The sequence below is a fragment of the Leuresthes tenuis genome, unplaced genomic scaffold (genome assembly GCF_036924035.1).
Source record: "Leuresthes tenuis unplaced genomic scaffold, fLeuTen1.0.hap1 SCAF_13, whole genome shotgun sequence".
Classification (NCBI taxonomy): domain Eukaryota; kingdom Metazoa; phylum Chordata; class Actinopteri; order Atheriniformes; family Atherinopsidae; genus Leuresthes; species Leuresthes tenuis.
In genome coordinates this window covers 12793506-12811847 of record NW_027325367.1, presented here as the reverse complement: position 1 = coordinate 12811847, position 18342 = coordinate 12793506, and the positions used below count along the sequence as shown (strand labels likewise).

At 42.3% G+C, this 18342-nt stretch overlaps 3 protein-coding genes across 3 annotated transcripts; all 3 read left to right on the top strand.

Annotated features, from left to right (window-relative positions):
• Nucleotides 1-2444, top strand: fosab (v-fos FBJ murine osteosarcoma viral oncogene homolog Ab). The gene is made up of 4 exons (XM_072362294.1): nucleotides 1-304; nucleotides 709-936; nucleotides 1045-1152; nucleotides 1271-2444. The coding sequence occupies exons 1-4, from the start codon at nucleotides 167-169 to the stop codon at nucleotides 1928-1930; spliced, it is 1134 nt and encodes a 377-aa protein (XP_072218395.1). The 5' UTR covers nucleotides 1-166; the 3' UTR covers nucleotides 1931-2444.
• Nucleotides 2445-7194: 4750 nt separating this feature from the next.
• Nucleotides 7195-12877, top strand: tmed10 (transmembrane p24 trafficking protein 10). Its single transcript, XM_072361866.1, has 5 exons — nucleotides 7195-7436; nucleotides 8326-8446; nucleotides 8794-8867; nucleotides 11292-11418; nucleotides 11601-12877. Exons 1-5 carry the CDS (start codon nucleotides 7260-7262, stop codon nucleotides 11720-11722), a joined length of 621 nt encoding a protein of 206 aa, XP_072217967.1. The 5' UTR covers nucleotides 7195-7259; the 3' UTR covers nucleotides 11723-12877.
• A 713-nt stretch (nucleotides 12878-13590) lies between these two features.
• eif2b2 (eukaryotic translation initiation factor 2B, subunit 2 beta) lies at nucleotides 13591-17431 on the top strand. Its single transcript, XM_072361865.1, has 8 exons — nucleotides 13591-13873; nucleotides 14204-14324; nucleotides 15203-15354; nucleotides 16443-16606; nucleotides 16697-16792; nucleotides 16870-17007; nucleotides 17084-17150; nucleotides 17262-17431. Exons 1-8 carry the CDS (start codon nucleotides 13702-13704, stop codon nucleotides 17417-17419), a joined length of 1068 nt encoding a protein of 355 aa, XP_072217966.1. The 5' UTR covers nucleotides 13591-13701; the 3' UTR covers nucleotides 17420-17431.
• The last annotated feature ends 911 nt before the right edge of the window (nucleotides 17432-18342 follow it).

The following is an 18342-nucleotide window of genomic DNA, read 5'->3' as shown; positions in this document are numbered from 1 at the left end:
TTAACTTTGAGTAGCACAGCAACGACAACAGGAAAACGGGAGCAGTACCTTAAAGAGTTTCTAACAAACTTACTGGAGGGATTTTCCGCAGCCCAAGTTTACATTCCACCTTCAGAATAGTTTGTTTGGATCTTCCTGCTTGTGTATTTTTATTCTTCTGGGAACGATGATGTTCACCGCTTTCAACACGGAGTGCGACTCTTCCTCCCGCTGCAGCACCGCCTCCCCGTCTGGGGGAGACAATCTGGGATACTACCCGTCTCCGGCAGGATCTTACTCCAGCATGGGTTCCCCCCAGTCTCAGGTATGTCAAGTCAAATATCATTAGTAGGCACTCGTTACATGTGACGTTGCAATGTATTGTTGCATAGAAGAATTAGCTGTGATGGGCGAAAGCTGATTATAACATTCATTAAATATTCAAGCTCATTCATCTTAGATACAAGTTTTGTAAGTGACAGATGTAGGAGAGGTAACATAGAGGTGCAGCTCCTGTCAAGCTGTACTTGAAATAGCATGTTGACCTGCCTGCAAACAGCGCAAGACAATCTTCATCCATCCACCTGGAAACTCCATAGAGAGCGTGAAACGTCATAGCTGACATCACAGAGATATTTTTAAACAGTCCAGCTTTTCATAGAACCTCTGCTGCAAATAAGATAAATAAATAGATAAACGTCCTAATGATCTTTGCTTTATTTCCTCCAGGAATTCACTGACCTGACAGCATCAAGTGCCTCCTTCATCCCCACCGTCACAGCTATTTCGAAGAGCCCTGATCTGCAGTGGATGGTCCAGCCTTTAATCTCCTCGGTGGCCCCTTCCCACAGAGCTCAGCCCTACAGCTTGAGCCCCAGCCCTGCCTATTCCAGATCAGCCATGAAGTCTGCAGCATCCAGAACTCACAGCTCTACCAAGAGGGGCAGAGTAGAACAGGTGATTAAGAGCATATCATGTACCCCAAGTATTACATAATCATTTTCAGTTTCATTGTACATTTACAGAGCTGGAGTGTTTAACTTTTTTTGCTTCCTTTATGTGCAGATAAACTCTGAGGAGGAAGAGAAGCGAAGAGTTCGCAGAGAGAGAAATAAGCAGGCAGCGGCCAAATGCCGCAACAGGAGGAGAGAGCTCACAGACACCCTGCAAGCTGTAAGTATCTCACCAGATTTACTGTCGCTCATCAAAATGTATTTGCTGCCAGAGCTAATAGCAGTGGGATCCAACAGCCAACTAAATGCCACTTCCTCTATTTCTCTCTCCCTGGCAGGAAACTGATCAGCTGGAGGATGAAAAATCCGGTCTGCAGAATGACATTGCCAACCTGCTGAAGGAGAAGGAAAGGCTTGAGTTCATTCTGGCTGCCCACCAACCCATCTGCAAAATCCCCTCCGAACTGGAGATGGACTTCCACATGTCCTCCATCTCTTCGACCCATTCCTGCCTCTCTCCTGCCGTGACCTCCCAGCCAGAGACCTCCATTATCACCTCCAGCCAGCCAACCTTCACCTCAACCTCCAACTCTATCTTCTCCAGCAACAGCTCCATCCTCTCCACCGCCATCGTCTCTGACAGCACGGTCAAGATGACCGATCTGGAGGCCTCCGTCCTGGAGGAGTCCCTGGATCTGTTGGCAAAGACGGAGATGGAGACAGCCCGGTCAGTGCCAGAGGTTGACCTGTCCAACTCCCTCTACACCAGTCAGGACTGGGAGCCGCTTCATGCCTCAACCAACAACACTGACTTTGAGCCCCTGTGCACACCTGTTGTGACCTGCACTCCAGCCTGCACCACCTACACGTCTTCATTTGCGTTCACCTTTCCAGAGGCTGATACCTTCCCCACTTGTGGCACTGCACACAGGAGAGGAAGCAACAGCAACGATCAGTCGTCTGACTCCCTGAGCTCACCAACCCTGCTGGCTCTTTAAAGACTCTTCCTGAAAGATTGAATTCTTCCTATCAGGCACATTGTCTTGACATGTGAGATAGATGTGCAGATCACAGGGCTATGGAGCGGACTTGTACCAGGAAGCAAATTATTTATGATTTTTATCTGCCTTTATCTATACTTGCCTATTACAACAATGTAGCAAGTTAATAAGCATGTTTCAACTAATACCAACTAGTAGTTCTATGAGTTCCTATATGATTTCATGGTGCTAGATACAAAACTCGTTGTGTATTGATGTGTGTTCGGAGCAATAGTTATTATTTTACCCAGTTTGTTTTTTCTGGTCAATGGAATGTGAAATGTTTGTGAACCTTTAAAACTGGCGTGCTTTGTCTTAACCATGGTCTGAGTGGTCTATCGGAGTATAAGGTTTTCTGTGAAAACATTAGTGCTTTTAATTTATGAAATTTCAATTTATTTTTTTACATCGAAAGCATAGACAAATGTTGTTTGTAAGACTTGTAAATAAAACATAGAGATATTCAAATTCAGACATTTGTGTGAATGAATCTGTTCCCCTCCTTTCACGCTCAAAATATATGTGCGATAGAACAGCCAAACTGAGACCTGAGCCTTCAAAAGACAATTATGATCACGTCTAAAATTAGCCTGTATAGGGATAGCAGTATTTTTCCCTGCACCTCCACTAGCTCTATTTATTGTTCCGTCTGTTGCCAAGGCTAAGTGTACGTCAGGGCTCTTACGTCAGTGCGTTCTTTCCATTTTTTTCTTTTTCTAATTTGCAAGGCATGCGTGATGACGTTTTACTTCCTCGCCCAAATATAGAATTATACTGGGAGCCGCTGTTGCCGTCTGACTGCAGCAGAGTAGACGGACAGCGCTGCGAGAGGCTCGGACATGTTCTTCGCGTCTAAAAAAGACGCGTCTTTGTGTCCAGGTTTCCTTCGCAGTGGAAGCCCCTTTAACTGTTGGCGTGTCCACTGAAAAGAAGAAGAACTGTTGCATTGCTTCCGTTTTCGAGGCCACAAGTCGTTGCGAGACAGCTGCCGCGCACGCGCACGCACACGCACGAGAGGAGTCGCAAGAGGATCCGAAAGCGGCGTTACAACCACGATTTACGTCGGCGTTCTGGAGTTGGTGCAGTTTACAACGTGTGAACACGTCAAACTGTCACACGTCAGTCAGAGACGAGCCGTTAAAGCGCGGTGCAAGCAAAAAGAGTTCTGATAAATGTAAAATAACTGACGTAAAAGATCATTATTTACATGCACCTCTTTTGCAAGCAGCTGCTTCAACATAAAGCTGATGTGCAGCAGCTCATGAAAACGTCTATGAAAAGGTCACAGATGTAGATATCTAATTGGAAATATGGTGATCTCCTGATCTAATTTGAAAACACACTTGACCATGAGTGTTCTTTTGCACCGCTTGTGCATCCATCATATATTAAAAGTGAAGGCCTGCAGAGAACCTGATCTATTATAGCTGTGTTCGTAAATACAGTTCATTGTCATTGTAATCTTGTGTTTTTTTCCACTTAGCAAAGAAATGATTCCATTTGTGCAACACTCATCTTTTTTAATTGCAGTTTCTCCTCTGCTTGTACTTGTCACTCGCTTACCTCACCTGCTCATTTAACTTTTTACCAGTATTTCACCATGTACAGAATCTCCAGAGGGCAGGTTGCCCAATGGCACAGGAATTGTGTGGTGGGTGTGTAAGGGACACACTCCTGTGAAGACTAGTATCACACAATAACTAACCAGCTAGTGACGTTTGAGCCCTTCCAGTGTGGTCACACCCTTTTGTGCAACACACTATCAGATATATACTTCCTGTGTGGACACAGGCCAGCTCATCCAAAGCCCAACCTGAAATCTAACACGTTTGGTACAGTTGGTGTAATTCAACCAGAAAGCTTACGGACTATCTTGCTCGTGCTTGCAGAAGACTTCTAAAAAGCTTTGATGAACCTGTGCTTTAATAGATCCTCTTGTTTTGCTGGATCGTTGCTGTTGCATAACAGCCAGATTCTGAGTATCTGTTTTCCATTGCACTTGAACAGAAGCTCCTTTTCTTCATAAAAAAATAAAAACAAACGACAAGCTTCTATGTGCGACCATGCAGTGCCAAACATATCTATTAATATCTATTTGCGGATCCCAGGGAGATGGGGTAGCTGCAGAAATAGCAGGTGCCTATTGCTTCTTTTAACATCAGCATCAACAGCAGTAAAATTAGACCACTGTGACGCCAACCTGCGTCGGTGCTGCAACCCAGGGGAGTAACCAGGCAGCGTACGCCGACAACAGAAAGAGAGGAGGAAAATAAAGCAAGGGGGAGAGGAGAGGAGAGGAGAAAATGATGAGCATAAGAGGATAGACGGGAACGAGACAGACAGACATCCCTGCCTCTGTGTAATTGAGAGAACGGTTACGATAAAAGAGCCGAGTTCGCCTTCGAGCCAAGACAACAAGTGCTCAGCTAGGCTTAGCTTTGTTTTCACAGAAACCAATCCCCTGGTGCTTCTCTTCTGTTGAGAGAGGAAATGAAAGCTTTCGTAAACCACAAATGCTTCAGTTTTCCCCGCGTGGTCGATGTTCTGTCTGCAGGGACAAGGTGACAGTTATTCAGTAGTGAAGTCAAATCACCCCTCCACAGCAGCAAATAATGTTGCAACCTCAGTTTAGGATCTGTACAAGGTTCTTTTCTGTGTTTAATGGCCATGAGTAAGTTCATCTGACACAATGCAGACATTTCTAAAGGCCTGTGTGTTATTAGTTGCAGTTTTATGTCTGAACTCAGTCTGGATTGCGTGCCGTTATCTGGGCACAGTTCTCATTTTGTTTATACATTCAGTATCTGGAAGCGATAACGAGCACCACTCATAGAATGCCAGCAATTAGTTGAAGGGTGTGTAGACACTTGCGTCAGCAGGCATTTACTTTTAAGGAAGTTGTCTACGCTGGAAAGTCAGGCAAGTGTGCAATTCTGACACGGAGCCAAGAGGTAATAAAAAGGTTGGTCAAACAATAGGGAGATGAATTCTAGTGGCGTACAGGCTGCATACTGTAGGTGAAATAATTAACCCACAATGAGTCCCCAAAATATGTCTTGGGATTGTAGTTCTCTGAAAAATGGTTACACAAAAAAATGGGTTCAGTGATTAAATGTGTTAGTTTTATTTCAGAATAGTTCAAAATAAAAAAACATATAGATTTCTTTTCCACTCTGAAAGCTCTGCAGCACAGCGAGTGTGTGACATGCTATTCTTGGAGGTTATTTGACATGCTGAGCTACAATACTGGAGAGATTTTGCTGGCCGATAATTACTGTTCACCTAGTGCCAGACTCTCTTCACAGCAGCGTGTCCTCGTCGTGTCTCATGGGATCAGTAACAAGGATGTTTCCCTGGAAACTGGACAGCTACATCATATATAATTAGGTTATCCATGAGCTGTTGAGAGAAAAACACTAGCTTTTGAGATGTTCAAAATATCCCCAGCCAACACAGCGTATGTCTGTTTAGTAATCCGGAAGGATCATTATGCAATTACAAAATATATGTCTTCATAAAATATTCAGTCATCAATAAGACAACTGGCAGCAGTTTGACTGTTTCAGAATCAGATCAGCCACTTCCCATCTAACATTGCCCTTTATTCTGCAGAATAAATTAAAGTGGGCTGTGGTTTCAACTACCTTGAACTGATGTGTTTGCACAAGCCTTCCCACACACTGCCACTCAACATTAGTCTCACAAAAATGGCCATTCAGACCCACTAGGGGACCCAGGTTAAAAAAAAAAATCAGCAGTTTATGTAAGACTCCCACCAGAATAGTGCAACAATTATGGTTGCCTTAGAAGAATTTCACTGGGTTGGCTCAGTTAACTTGTAATGAAAAAAAAAAAAGATTTTAAACTGTTTCTCCTTTTGCTTACCAAATTTGGCGCTCAATTATCCCTGAGATAAGAGTGGAGATGCATGGGATGTCTTTTAAGCTTTGTGTAGAAAGGACGAGGCATGAGGGTCGAAACATTGATAGTGAATCCATTTACATATGGAGCCCGAATCTAATGTGATCTATAGGTGGAAATGCAAATTACATTTAGTCCTACATTTTCATTGGTGTCGAATAATGTGAAAATGAGTAATATTAGATATTCATGACCTTATAACAAGCTATTCATATTCAGAGATGCTGAAGATTTGGGCTGTACAATCTGAAAGCCAAGCCGCATTGTAACAACTGCACCCGAGCTGCCTCCTCTTCTTTAAAACAAGTTCTAACAGACAAATTGAGTCTTTGCAGATGTGCACCCAATTTCGTAACAATCCGTAACATCAGCACATTCCACGAACGAGCATAATGAAGGAAAACAGGGACTTCGCAGCAGCAAGAGGTGGAGCTTCTGTGTTAGCAGCACAAGAAAAAGTTTCATATAGAATAAGAAATAAAAAAAATAACAATGAGTGTCCCAGTGGGCCTGTTATTCTAATGATGAATATAAAATGTGCAGGTACTAGCATGTCTCTGTGCACATTCTTTCCTTAAAAATGGCTAAACTCATCCACAAAGACCTGAACATCTGGAGACAGTTTTTATTCCCTCTGGTTTACGACAGAACAACATATAATCTGCCCCATACTTGCAATCTGTTTTTTCCTCTCTACAAGACAGTCCTCACCACAGTAAACATTCCTCCCGAGGACGTTTTCTCCCATTTTGCAAAGTTTCAAGCTCTGTTTACGAAGGCTTGATCGCTTCCATGCTCTAATCTCATCACGATGACTGATAAACAGTGATGCAGTCACACCTGAAGAAGTAGGTATGCTCTTTGCCTGATATTTTATTTTTCAAAATGGCACGTCCAACAGCAAATTTAATAGGTAATCATTAAGTTTACCACCTTAAGTATTTGCTACTTGACTTAAGGAGGAATCATCATTATGAAATAAGTACGTTAAAATAAACATAGGGTTAGGAGGGTTCATGTCTTTGTCATCAGTGGAAAAAAAACATGCTTTTTCAGCATACTCCCGAATCTGATTTACATCAGAGGGGATTTAGATGTAGGTATACTATGTATACCCTCATATACTGGGCACTACGCCACAACCGATTAGTATGTTTCATACGTTGAAAATTAACCATGTGTCAAAAACTTTAAAGGGCCAAAGATGTCCATGACATCTGGACTTTGCGGATGGACCGGAGCGCAGTTTACACTCCACGCCGGGGGCGGCGCTGGAGCTCAACGTGAGGCCGGTTGTGTGCGCTGTAGCTCGGCGTTAAGCTGGTTAGCTGGCACGGGCTGGTTGGTCGGTCGGTTTTTGGTAGCCATGGCTCGAATCACTGCGTTACTGCTGCTACCGGTTCTTATTGAATCGGTGTTTTCAATTTCATTCTTTTTACCGGTCAACTCAAGAAAGTGTTTACGAGAGGAGATCCATAAAGACGTCCTCGTCACGGGGGAGTATGAGATCACCGAACAGGCGAACACCAAAACTCATCTGAAGGTGAGCACAGACCTGCGGACAGCTACGCTGAGCTCGACCAAGTTTACTGAGGCCGTAAAAGCTTTTTTCTCTATGCGACTTTGCTGAAGCCATGTAGCAACTACAAATGCAAGTCGTTTCCTGTAATAAGTCCCGGTTAGACTGTCAGTGTCAGCAAGTGAAATGTGTCACAGCTGTTGTTAGCGTTGATGCTAGGCAAGGCCCGGATACCTCGTCTTCCTGGTTTTACCAGCTAATAAGCTAGCAGTCGTCAGCACTCGCTAACGTTTTTCTCTCAGGTTAATTGAACGCAATTTGCCTTTTCACTCGAACAAGAATTACCCAAGAAAAAGACACTCGCTCTGTCACCAATTGTGCGCATTTGACTAAGTAATATTTGTGTGTTTTATTGGGAATGGTCTCATTGGTGTAATCGTGTCTGCTCTGCTGCTGTTACACGTCAGTCTTCCGTCCATTCAGCTGGCTAAGAAAAGCTAGCGGCGTTAGCTACTAACACGTCAACTGCAGCTTGTATGATAAATTATTAAAACTAAGCAGGTCTCAAGCTTGTCCTCTTATAAGAGACAAGGGCGTCGGTCTTCACGTTGTTATCGACCCATTGTAACATGACAGAGAAATGCCTTTATGAAAAGATGGTGACGTCCTTTTTTCTAACAGCTGTCAGTTCAATGCTTTGTATGCAATGTATACAGATGTTATGACTGCAAAACACTGGCTGTGCGACATGATTTAATTCGCAGGCATTTTGAGGAATTAAGTGAAAGTAAACTTTGCATTGGAGATCCTTGAACCACAAAAACGATTGTCTTTAAAAATTACCCCAAATCACTTAATTCTCTACCAGTCTGCTCAGCTTATATTCATAAACTCATTTTGTCTAACTTCGTAGATCACAGACTCTTCCAGCCACACTCTTTATTCCAAGGAAGATGCAACAAAAGGAAAGTTTGCATTCACCACAGAGGACTATGACATGTTTGAAGTTTGCTTTGAAAGCAAATCGCCCATGGGTAAGTGTGTTAATCCTAACAACCCTGCAGCTCACAGAAAACTCCATTATACATCATGTCAGTATGCATACACCAAAGGCATTTAGTTTGGAGGCAATCTTAGACAAATAGAAGGAATAGACATGTGCAATAAATAACTTGCAATAAGATTTTTGTGAATTGTGTGATTATGGAGATGCAGCTTGATAGAAATGATTTATCTGTGTATTTATGTGATCAGTGGCTCTGAAGAACATTAAAGACATCTTGAGTAATGAAGAGAAAACAACTGTGCTGTGTTTGCACAGTGCATTATATCAACCCTGTGTTGAATTCCACTGAAACGTATTCAATATGAATATCTGCAGGAACTGGAAGAGTGCCTGACCAGCTGGTCAATCTGGACATGAAGCATGGTGTCGAGGCCAAAAACTACGAAGAGGTAAGAGTCGGGTGGCTGTAGTGTCTGCTTGCTGTTGCGGACTGAGCTACATGTAAAATAAGGAGTGCATTATAGATGAGCTCACTGCATGTAGGAAATCCATAATGCTGCAGGGATTTTCTAGGAAACTGTTTTTGAGTCCTCCCGCTTGATTAATTAGAAAGTTAAAGGGTCTTTTTAATCAAATGCCAATATTCTCAATGGTGATTGAAATCTTGGCTGGTGCTTAAATTTAGAGTAAATTAAATAGTTCTAGTTGGTATAACATCCCTCATTTAACAGCATTTTATTAGATAGAATGAAAAGATACCGAAGATATGTAAACCATTTCCCTTTAAATGCTGCTCAATACTGAAATAAATCCAGAATCATTTTCTAGTAAATCAATAATTGTTAGTAAGTTTGTTAATCGGGTCCAGTTACTCATTTACTCGCTTCTTATTGCAGCATAAATGGTGCCTTTGTTGCCTTTCTTCAGAGTGTGAGAATGATTCCAGTTTACGTCAGAAAATATCGTGACCTAACATTGTGCATCATAGCATTTTTTTTGGAGTCCCGTTGAGAATGTGTCTGCCTCCGGCAAATCTCAAGAAGTGCTGAAGTGATAAATCACTGAGCTGAGGATCACCTTCCCCACCCACACATAATGTGCGAACCTTCCATTCTGCTCACCGAGACGAATGCGTCGGCGGATGTCCGGAGCTTGCGAGGGCATTCCTGTCTGTGGGCAGGCGTGTGGCGCTGAAGCTGCGCGTGTGGAGCCTGTGTCAGTGGATCCATTACTCTGGGCAAACTTGCAAGGTTTTCAGTGGAAGGGATTACTTAAAAGAGTCCTTTTTTTTCATCATAAAATCTCAGCTTGACAAATGCAAGCATTTGCTTATTCATTTTGCTATTTAAATTTGAATTCTTTTTGGACCTGCTGAACATTTATAGTTATAATTAAGGTCAATTTGTTCCAGATCAAAGAGAAATTAAATATTAAACTAACATTATTAGATATTTTTGGGGTTTATACATGTTTATGGAAAAGTGGTCAGTCACACGGACTGAGGGGTAACCTGTTGACCGGATAGTTTAGCTTAATAGTCGCATATAATGAGCACTAGTGGACCATAGGGTTCTTTGTGTTTGTGATTTGGATGTTTTATTTAAAAGAAAGAAACGATGATGAGACCGAAAACCCACAAAACTAAGTAGCACACGCCTGCGGGGTCAGAGTACACACGCATATTAAGACGTGGTTGGTCAAACAAAAGTGAAATAAAAAAGGCAGACAAAAGTGACACATGTTGGGGAGGGTCTAAGAAGAGGTGGTCTGCACTTTGCCTTTGTGACAGTGGTGGTCAGAGCACTCTCAGTTTGGAGAATCTCAAAGTTTTCTCCAAATTTTGCCGTTTCAGTCAACTAATGTGCAGCTTCGGGGTGCACAAAAGGAATATTGATGGTGACACAAATTATGTTGACCATCAGTCAGCGCGGCACAAACTCTTCAGATGCATCCTCGACCATAGCATTTACCCCAGTTGTTGTTACCTTCCAGTAATTTTGAAAGCTGCGATGCACAGAAAATGAAACCTTTTGGCACACTTTGTTTTTCCAAACATAGAGTTGGAGTCAAAAGAAACCTTGAAACACACCATTGACCCAGGACCTCCATTACTTTAACCCAGCTATCGCTGACATTAGTTTCCATCTGCCATGGAAGCGTTTCCTGCCTTTGTTTCACGTATGGATTCTTGTCGGTGTGTGATATTATCCATGTTTAATCTTGTATTATCTTATTTCCCCTTGACATTTATCGCAGTCTCTGTGGCTCTAATCTCTGTTAAAAGCTTTCTGTGCAATGACAATTTTCTCTTGAAAAGTCGAACACTGACACAAGAGTTTCAGTCTGTAAAACTGTGAATTTTCCTTTTGGATGATCTGGTTGTCTAAGATTTGGTTCTCCAGTCTCCAAAATTTAATGTCACTTAAGATTAACTCTTCATAAGCTGTACATGCCAATTGATCGCTGGCGCTTCTATCATATAGATGTTTTAACAGAAAGGAGGATTGTGCTATAATGGAGAATATCCAAGTTATGTAGGTGAATTTACCCAAATTTATATTCTGAACAATCTAAAATGATTAGTTTAAAACAGTTGAACATTGATATGATGTAAACCTTTGACTTGTTCTCTGTGAGCTCGCCACAAAACGGTCTATCTCGGGTATGATGGCTCCGGTTCACACAGAGTTCAAATGGTAGCCTTCTCGCCTTCCATGTGAGCAGGAATGCAGGACAGAGTTTAACACACTGTTTCACACACTCGCAGCTTAAGAGTGACCCCTGCTGGACAAATGATGCGCTGCTTTACCCATTTCTGCCGGTTGCGTACGAGTCTTTACGTTGCTTCAGTAGCCAATGTTTTGTCCCTCCAGATCGCAAAAGTGGAAAAGCTGAAACCTCTTGAGGTTGAGCTGAGGCGACTGGAAGACCTGTCGGAGTCCATCGTGAATGACTTTGCTTATATGAAGAAGAGAGAAGAGGAGATGCGGGACACCAATGGTAGGAAGGCACAGCACATACCTGATCACTGAGGAGCAATTTCTTGATCTTCTTACTATTAACTGATAGCAAATGGTCTGTTTTCTTAAGAAGGAAAGAAAACTAATGAAGTTTTATTGGTAATTTAATGTGTAAACAAAAGTCTAACTCAGTAACATGACTCATCTCTCTCACCTCTTCAGAGTCCACCAACACACGCGTGCTGTACTTCAGTGTATTCTCCATGTGTTGTCTCATCGGGCTGGCAACATGGCAGGTCTTCTACTTGCGGCGTTTCTTCAAGGCAAAGAAGCTGATCGAGTAGAGCGACTCCTCCGGCTCAAAGCCTCGAGGGACGCTGCCCGCCGGTCAGCCAACACATCCCAGCATCCACCCTCCTTGGACTAGCTTCAGCAAACAACAGCAAGTGGGGTCGAGGGGGCTCAAAATCTAGTTTTCAAGGTCGAGAGAAAGCACCAAGAAAAGATTCACCTGCTTATTCAGTGGTTTGAAACATGAAAAGCTCTGCAGGGAGAAATGTAATGTGAGGCATGGAAGACGGTTCACGTTTCTTTCTGCACTGTTTTTGAATGTTGCGGCTTACTCAATAAGAACTTATTCCGTCAATCAGTTGAACCGTGGCTTTTTGGTTTTGAGCTCAGTTTGAGTGAATGTGGATGTGCCATGAGTGAATGTCTTTTCCCTTCTGTTGATATACACATTCTTTGTCATGCCAAGCAAAACTAGATCCTTGGTGCCCTTTTTTTCAAGTGAAGGCTCTTTTGAAAACGTGGTTTGTTGTTACTTTAAGACAATTTGCAACCACTGAACTTCTGTGTTGTCACTTAATTTGCATACATGTTCAGTAGCTAAATTTAACCTTGTCCTTAGTTTTTCATATCGTAATTGCCACTTAGTTGCTTCTACTGGTATATTTCTGGGAGATTTTGAGTTGGCAGAGAGATATTCTATTAATTGTAAATTAGGTCACTTCTTTGAGCTCTCGCATGTTCAGGTGTTGTTTTTGAAACGCCCATCAAAAGTATCCAGGAACCAAATATCTTGTTCATACACCCACATGATTTGTATCATAATACTCACACATATATATTTATGCAAGTTTCTCTTGTCGGGAGTGCAGTGGTTGGAGGTTGTGACAAGAATGGAAAAAGCTATCCAAACAATATGCCCTTCTCTTTACACTGGTACACTTAATTATTCTTGTGAATTCTTGTTTCCAATAACAGTACTTGCAGATCCATCCAGCGTTGTTTTCTTTTGAGATGTTTTGAGGCTTGGGTCACATGAGTGTGGGTGGTTGCAGATATTCATATTGTTTTTGAGGGGGATTAATTAAGGCTGTCCTGGGTACATTTTTAACAATGAACATGCGCGTTGTGCGCAGTCAATGATTTTTATGTTGACTGATAAATTTTGTAAATTTGTGTTGGGCTTTTATTCAATAAAAATATTGGATGGATTTACTTGAGTCATGTGTATGTTACTGGTTCATAATTTTCAAGATGAAGAATAGTTAATGTATACCTTTTTAATGAATAATTAATACTTTTCTCTGTTTTCTGGAGCCTTTAATGAGACTATGATCTCCAACTATAGCTAATATAAGGGCGAATGATTCCTTCTCATGAAGGGTAATCAGTTATTTTTGATTAGGATGTTAAATAATAATGCACCACTATAGTTACTGTTATACTGCACCTCTAAATAAAGCCTCCAAAATACTGGACATGTTCATTTAAAGGAAATTACAAATGAAACCGCAATTAAACCAGAACTGAAACATGATTGCATTGGACTACATTAGTTTTGACAGTAACATAACGGTCAAGTATTTCCACATGTGCTATTTTCAACAGCACATATTATTACCTAAAAGAGTATTCAAAGTCGGAGTAGAAATGTTCAAAACTGATTATATTAATAAATACTTTCTCTCCGATTTCATAACAGGTCACCTCAGTGTTGCTAAAGAGAAACACGAAGGTTGTCGGGGTGTTCTGTGCAAACACTTGACAAGTGAAATCCAGAGCAGGGCCATCATTTGTGCTGAGTTAACGAAAGCTTTAATCGTAAATTGTTTTGCACAAAGGCAATTTGATCCCTGCCGCTTGCTGTCACGCACTGTAAAATTGACGCAATACCTTGTGGAGCAGTCCACCAATCAGGTAGAAGCATGAGCGTACTCACCCGGATGTAGTTCGGAAGCACTTCCTTGTCGAAATAGTTTATGCTGGAAGCACTTTTAGGTTTTATACTGACACCGAGGCGGGTTTAATAACAACCATGCCCGGCCCGTACAAAGAAACAGACCTGACGGAGAGAGTCGAAGCTTTTCTGTCCAACCTGAAGCGTGGAGGCAGCGGGACGGGACCTCTGCGGGCTTCGGCGGAAACAGCCCGAGAAACGACGGCCCTGCTCCGAAAAATTACAGCCCAGGCCCGGTGGAGCAGCGCAGGTGCCTCATGCTACTCTGTTTACATTTAATTCTGACATAACAGGGGATGATTAAAGTGATATAAAAAGCTGTTGTGGCTGTTGAACAGCTGTTGCAACCGCTGCCAAGAGTCTGGTAACAGTTTGATGTCAACTATGGGTTTGAAGGATACGGATGGAATCATGGGAGTGGGCAATATGGTAGTTTTAACACAGCTAAGTGAAGTCTCAACTTAAGTGTTGTGCTCAGTTATATCATGTTACCATGTTATACAGACGTGTAAAGATTAGAGAAGCTACTGTTGATTCACTTCTCATCATCTGTGGCATCTGTGAACGTTTTCTTTTTCAGGCGATCTGATGGAAATAATCCGGAAAGAGGGGAGGAGAATGTCTGCCGCCCAGCCTTCGGAGACCACAGTTGGTAACATGATCAGAAGGGTGCTGAAGATCATCAGAGAGGAGTATGCCAGGTGAGGAACCTTACAAGCTTAACAGAAGTACACCCAATGAAGATCAATCGCTGAACTGGAAAGGTTAAACAGCCCTGTTTCCAAAACGGTTAATATTAGAAAACAAATTTATGACGGCTCCCTATTTTCCACCCAAGCCTAAAAAGTTCTACCCTAATTGTAAATGATCATTTTTTTGAGCTGTGTAAAGCTTATTTTATAGTTGTCGCGTCACTCACGGCGCATGCCATCAAAATGACGTATTTCCGCCTGGCGGAAAACGTAATGTGACATGAAAAGGCGGCGCGGCACGTAGTCATGCACCAGTCAAAATTTGTAACTTGGCGCACGTGGAGAACGACAAACCGGATGGACCAATTCGAAAAACGACTCAGCGAGGAAGTGCATCTGTACAGGCACCTGTACAACACTGCACTGAAACAACATAGTGACCACGTCAACTCCCAGAACTTGTGGACGGAGATTGGCAGAACTTTGGGGAAAGAGAGAGGGTTCTGTAAGAGTGTTTGGAAGAAGCTACAGGACAGATACGTGAAAGGCAACGATAATTCCGTGTGTCCATTGAAGCACACTATTTCAAAACAAACAAACAAAGAAAATGTAACACAATACACTTAAAAGTCCTATAACAATATTCTAAGTACTATATCAGACTATAATGATGATAACACCTATTGAAATTTCAACTTCTGCAACTTCTTCTTCTCCACTTTCGTCGTTGTAGAGTAGTTAGCGGTAACCTCCACGTAGCAGCGACACCTCTGTGACGGAGAAGATTGCAACTACTGGCGCATCGACTCGCGCCACTACATATGGCCGGCACAACACCGTGATGTCATCGCGGCATTTTCTTCTTATTGTTAATTTTCTCCCTTCAGGTCTCGTGGTAGCAGTGAAGAGGCAGACCAGCAGGAGTCTCTCCACAAGCTGCTGACCTCTGGAGGGCTCAGTGAGGAGAACTTCAGGCAGCATTTCGCTCCCCTCAAAGCCAACGTCATAGAGGCCATCAATGAGCTACTGACTGAGCTGGGTGAGCCGTTGCTTTGTTTTGTTTGTTTTCATAAGCAGTTTTCTGGATTTATATAATTAACAGCTACCTATGTAGGAGAAACATTATACTCCTTTTCACAAGTTACTGTATTCTCCTAAAGTCTCAGGCAAACATCTGTGACATGCCTTGATGAGGATGCTACAGGATTATGAGATTGCAGCTTTCTTCTTAGCCCTGTTTTCATGGCAGGTTTTAATGGGTGGAATGAGCCGCTCAGCTCCACTCCACCCTTGTCTTCTGCAGATGTTCCCTCTTTGAGATCGACAGTACAGCTTTGCACAACTATGCTGTCATAGATTTGATTTACACTCAGAAAACCCTTAAAGCAGCCTGTAATTGTATAAGAGAACACACAGTAAACAGCCTAAAAACTCATACTTACACACGCTTATTGAAAAATACTTGAATGGCAATTTTATTCTCAGTTACTTACAATTCTGTTGTTGTGGGTAAATGCCAACATAAAGTAGGAATATAAAACATTCCAAAGCAAATATCGGCAAATTAACTATATTACTGCTGATCAATGGCAAAGCCCAAAAAAGCAAAAGATTTTTGACTTTCTGCCTCTGGGGTGCAGTGAATGTTGTGTGATTTAAAGTTAACGGTGGAGGTAAACATGGAGAGGCTGAATAACTCCACTCTGAACTGGGTGTGTGTCCTGCATATCTGAACGGCTCACTGTCAGGAAATTGTCAGACCAACATGAGCCCAAACAAAATGTCAGGGTTGTAGGAACTGGGAAGTGATTTTTTTTTTTCTTTTCCCATAATATAAAAAACATATTTATTCCAGATGGCTTTTAATACCCAGTAGAATGGTGACTCTTTTATATTATCTTATTCAATTTTGCTGTATTTTATTGCGTTTACTGTTATTTTATTGTTTTGTACTTATTCTTTTCTTTATTTATTATCTAATGTAAAGCACTTTGGTACACCGAAATGGACTGTTGTAAAGGGCTGTATAAATAAATTTACATTTACATTTAATAATGTGCCCTTTTAGAAAAAATAATGAGTTTAAAAAGTTTTTTTTTTTCCTCCTGTCACTGTTGCCTTTTTCAGAGGGAACAACTGACAACATTGCCATGCAGGCCCTGGAGCATATCCACTCCAATGAAGTCATCATGACAGTCGGGCGCTCACGTACAGTGGAGGCCTTCCTTAAAGACGCCGCACGCAAACGCAAGTTCCATGTCATCGTGGCAGAGTGTGCTCCCTTCTGTCAGGTAGCTCATGCACCTCAAAGAGGAAAGAAATTTGATTTGTTCGTGTTGAGAGACATTAAACACTTACCATATTGATTCCCCTCCTAACAGGGACATGAAATGGCAACCAATCTATCAAAAGCTGGCATCGAAACGACAGTGATTGCAGATGCTGCCATATTTGCAGTAATGTCACGGGTCAATAAGGTATTTACCCCCACAGAAGACTTAAAGATGGTCCCATGAACATAAGCATGCTAACCAGCGTGATCATCTCTTTGCAGGTCATCATCGGTACGCAGACAGTTCTTGCTAATGGCGGTTTGAGGGCAGTCAACGGGACGCACACCCTCGCCCTTGCAGCCAAGCACCACTCAACACCTCTTATTGTCTGTGCTCCAATGTTCAAGCTCTCGCCTCAGGTAAGAAATACTCCAGTCTTTTAGATTTCTACTATTTACTTCTAATGCAAATGATGAAACTATTTTCTGTCTGCAGTTCCCAAATGAAGAGGATACCTTCCATAAGTTTGTTTCACCACATGAGGTGCTTCCCTTCACGGAAGGTATCGTTTAAACAAAACACTGCCACTGTTGATCCTTCAAATGAACCTTTCCCAGAATAACATCCTTGAGTTATATTTTGAAGAAGTCACAGTTTATCGTTTGCATTGCAGGTGAGATCCTGTCGAAGGTGAATGTGCACTGTCCGGTTTTTGACTACGTCCCTCCTGAGCTCATCACACTGTTTATCTCTAACATCGGAGGACATGCGCCTTCATATATTTATCGACTGATGAGCGAGCTTTACCACCCAGAGGACCACGAGCTTTAGTCAGTGTAATTAATAAATTTAATTGAATGAAATTATCGATGCAGTGTTTTTTCTGTTTGCAATAATCTGGTATCATTTTCCGCTCTGTCTTGAAATGTACTTTAGATATTTTTAGTCCCGCAGGAGCTGAAAAGTCTTGAAAAATAGTGGTTTCAGACATTTGAAATGCCTCATGTTGATGGAGAAAACATTTAGAGGTTATTATAAACCTCTACATTTTAAATATATATAATATAAAATATAAAAACCTGAACAGAAGCGTTCAGTGAGGCTGATGTAATTTCAGCTGTCCTCCAGCAGGAGGCGCTATTGGGCGAGTAGTGCAGCCGCTTTATGAAGGTTTTTGATGGGAATAAGAAGGAAAATGGCTAATAAAGTTGCTGATGTGTGATTTAAAGATAACTGTCGATGTGTGTGTCGTGACAGTAGCTTAAAGATGAGTGTAAAAGAGACTGGGTCCCGCTGTATTGCTCAGGCTGAACTACAGCGTCTATTCACAGGCGCGATCCCACTACTGAGCAGCGCGGGGGCTTTGACCTGCTCCGTTTCCGACCTGTGTCGGTGCACCCCTCCTTAGGCGACCTGGTGGTCCCGGGCTCCCCCAGGAGCACCATATCGATGCCGAACTTAGTGCGGACGCCCGATCGGCATAGTCCACTGCAGCTCAGAACTCCCGAGCTCAAACGATCCGCCAGCCTCAGCCTCCCAGTAACTTGGATTACAGGCGCGCGCCACTGCGCCCGGCGAGAAGCAAAAGTTCATACAGAGGCTTTGACAGTCTGAGAAACGGAACGTCAACAGGAAGCACTCCTTAACGGGGTAAGTTCATCTGCAATTAAAAATATCTGATACAGTTTGAGATATTCGTGGTGTGGCCACCCTCTGTTAAAGTACTCATTTTGAATTCTTCTAATTACAATAAA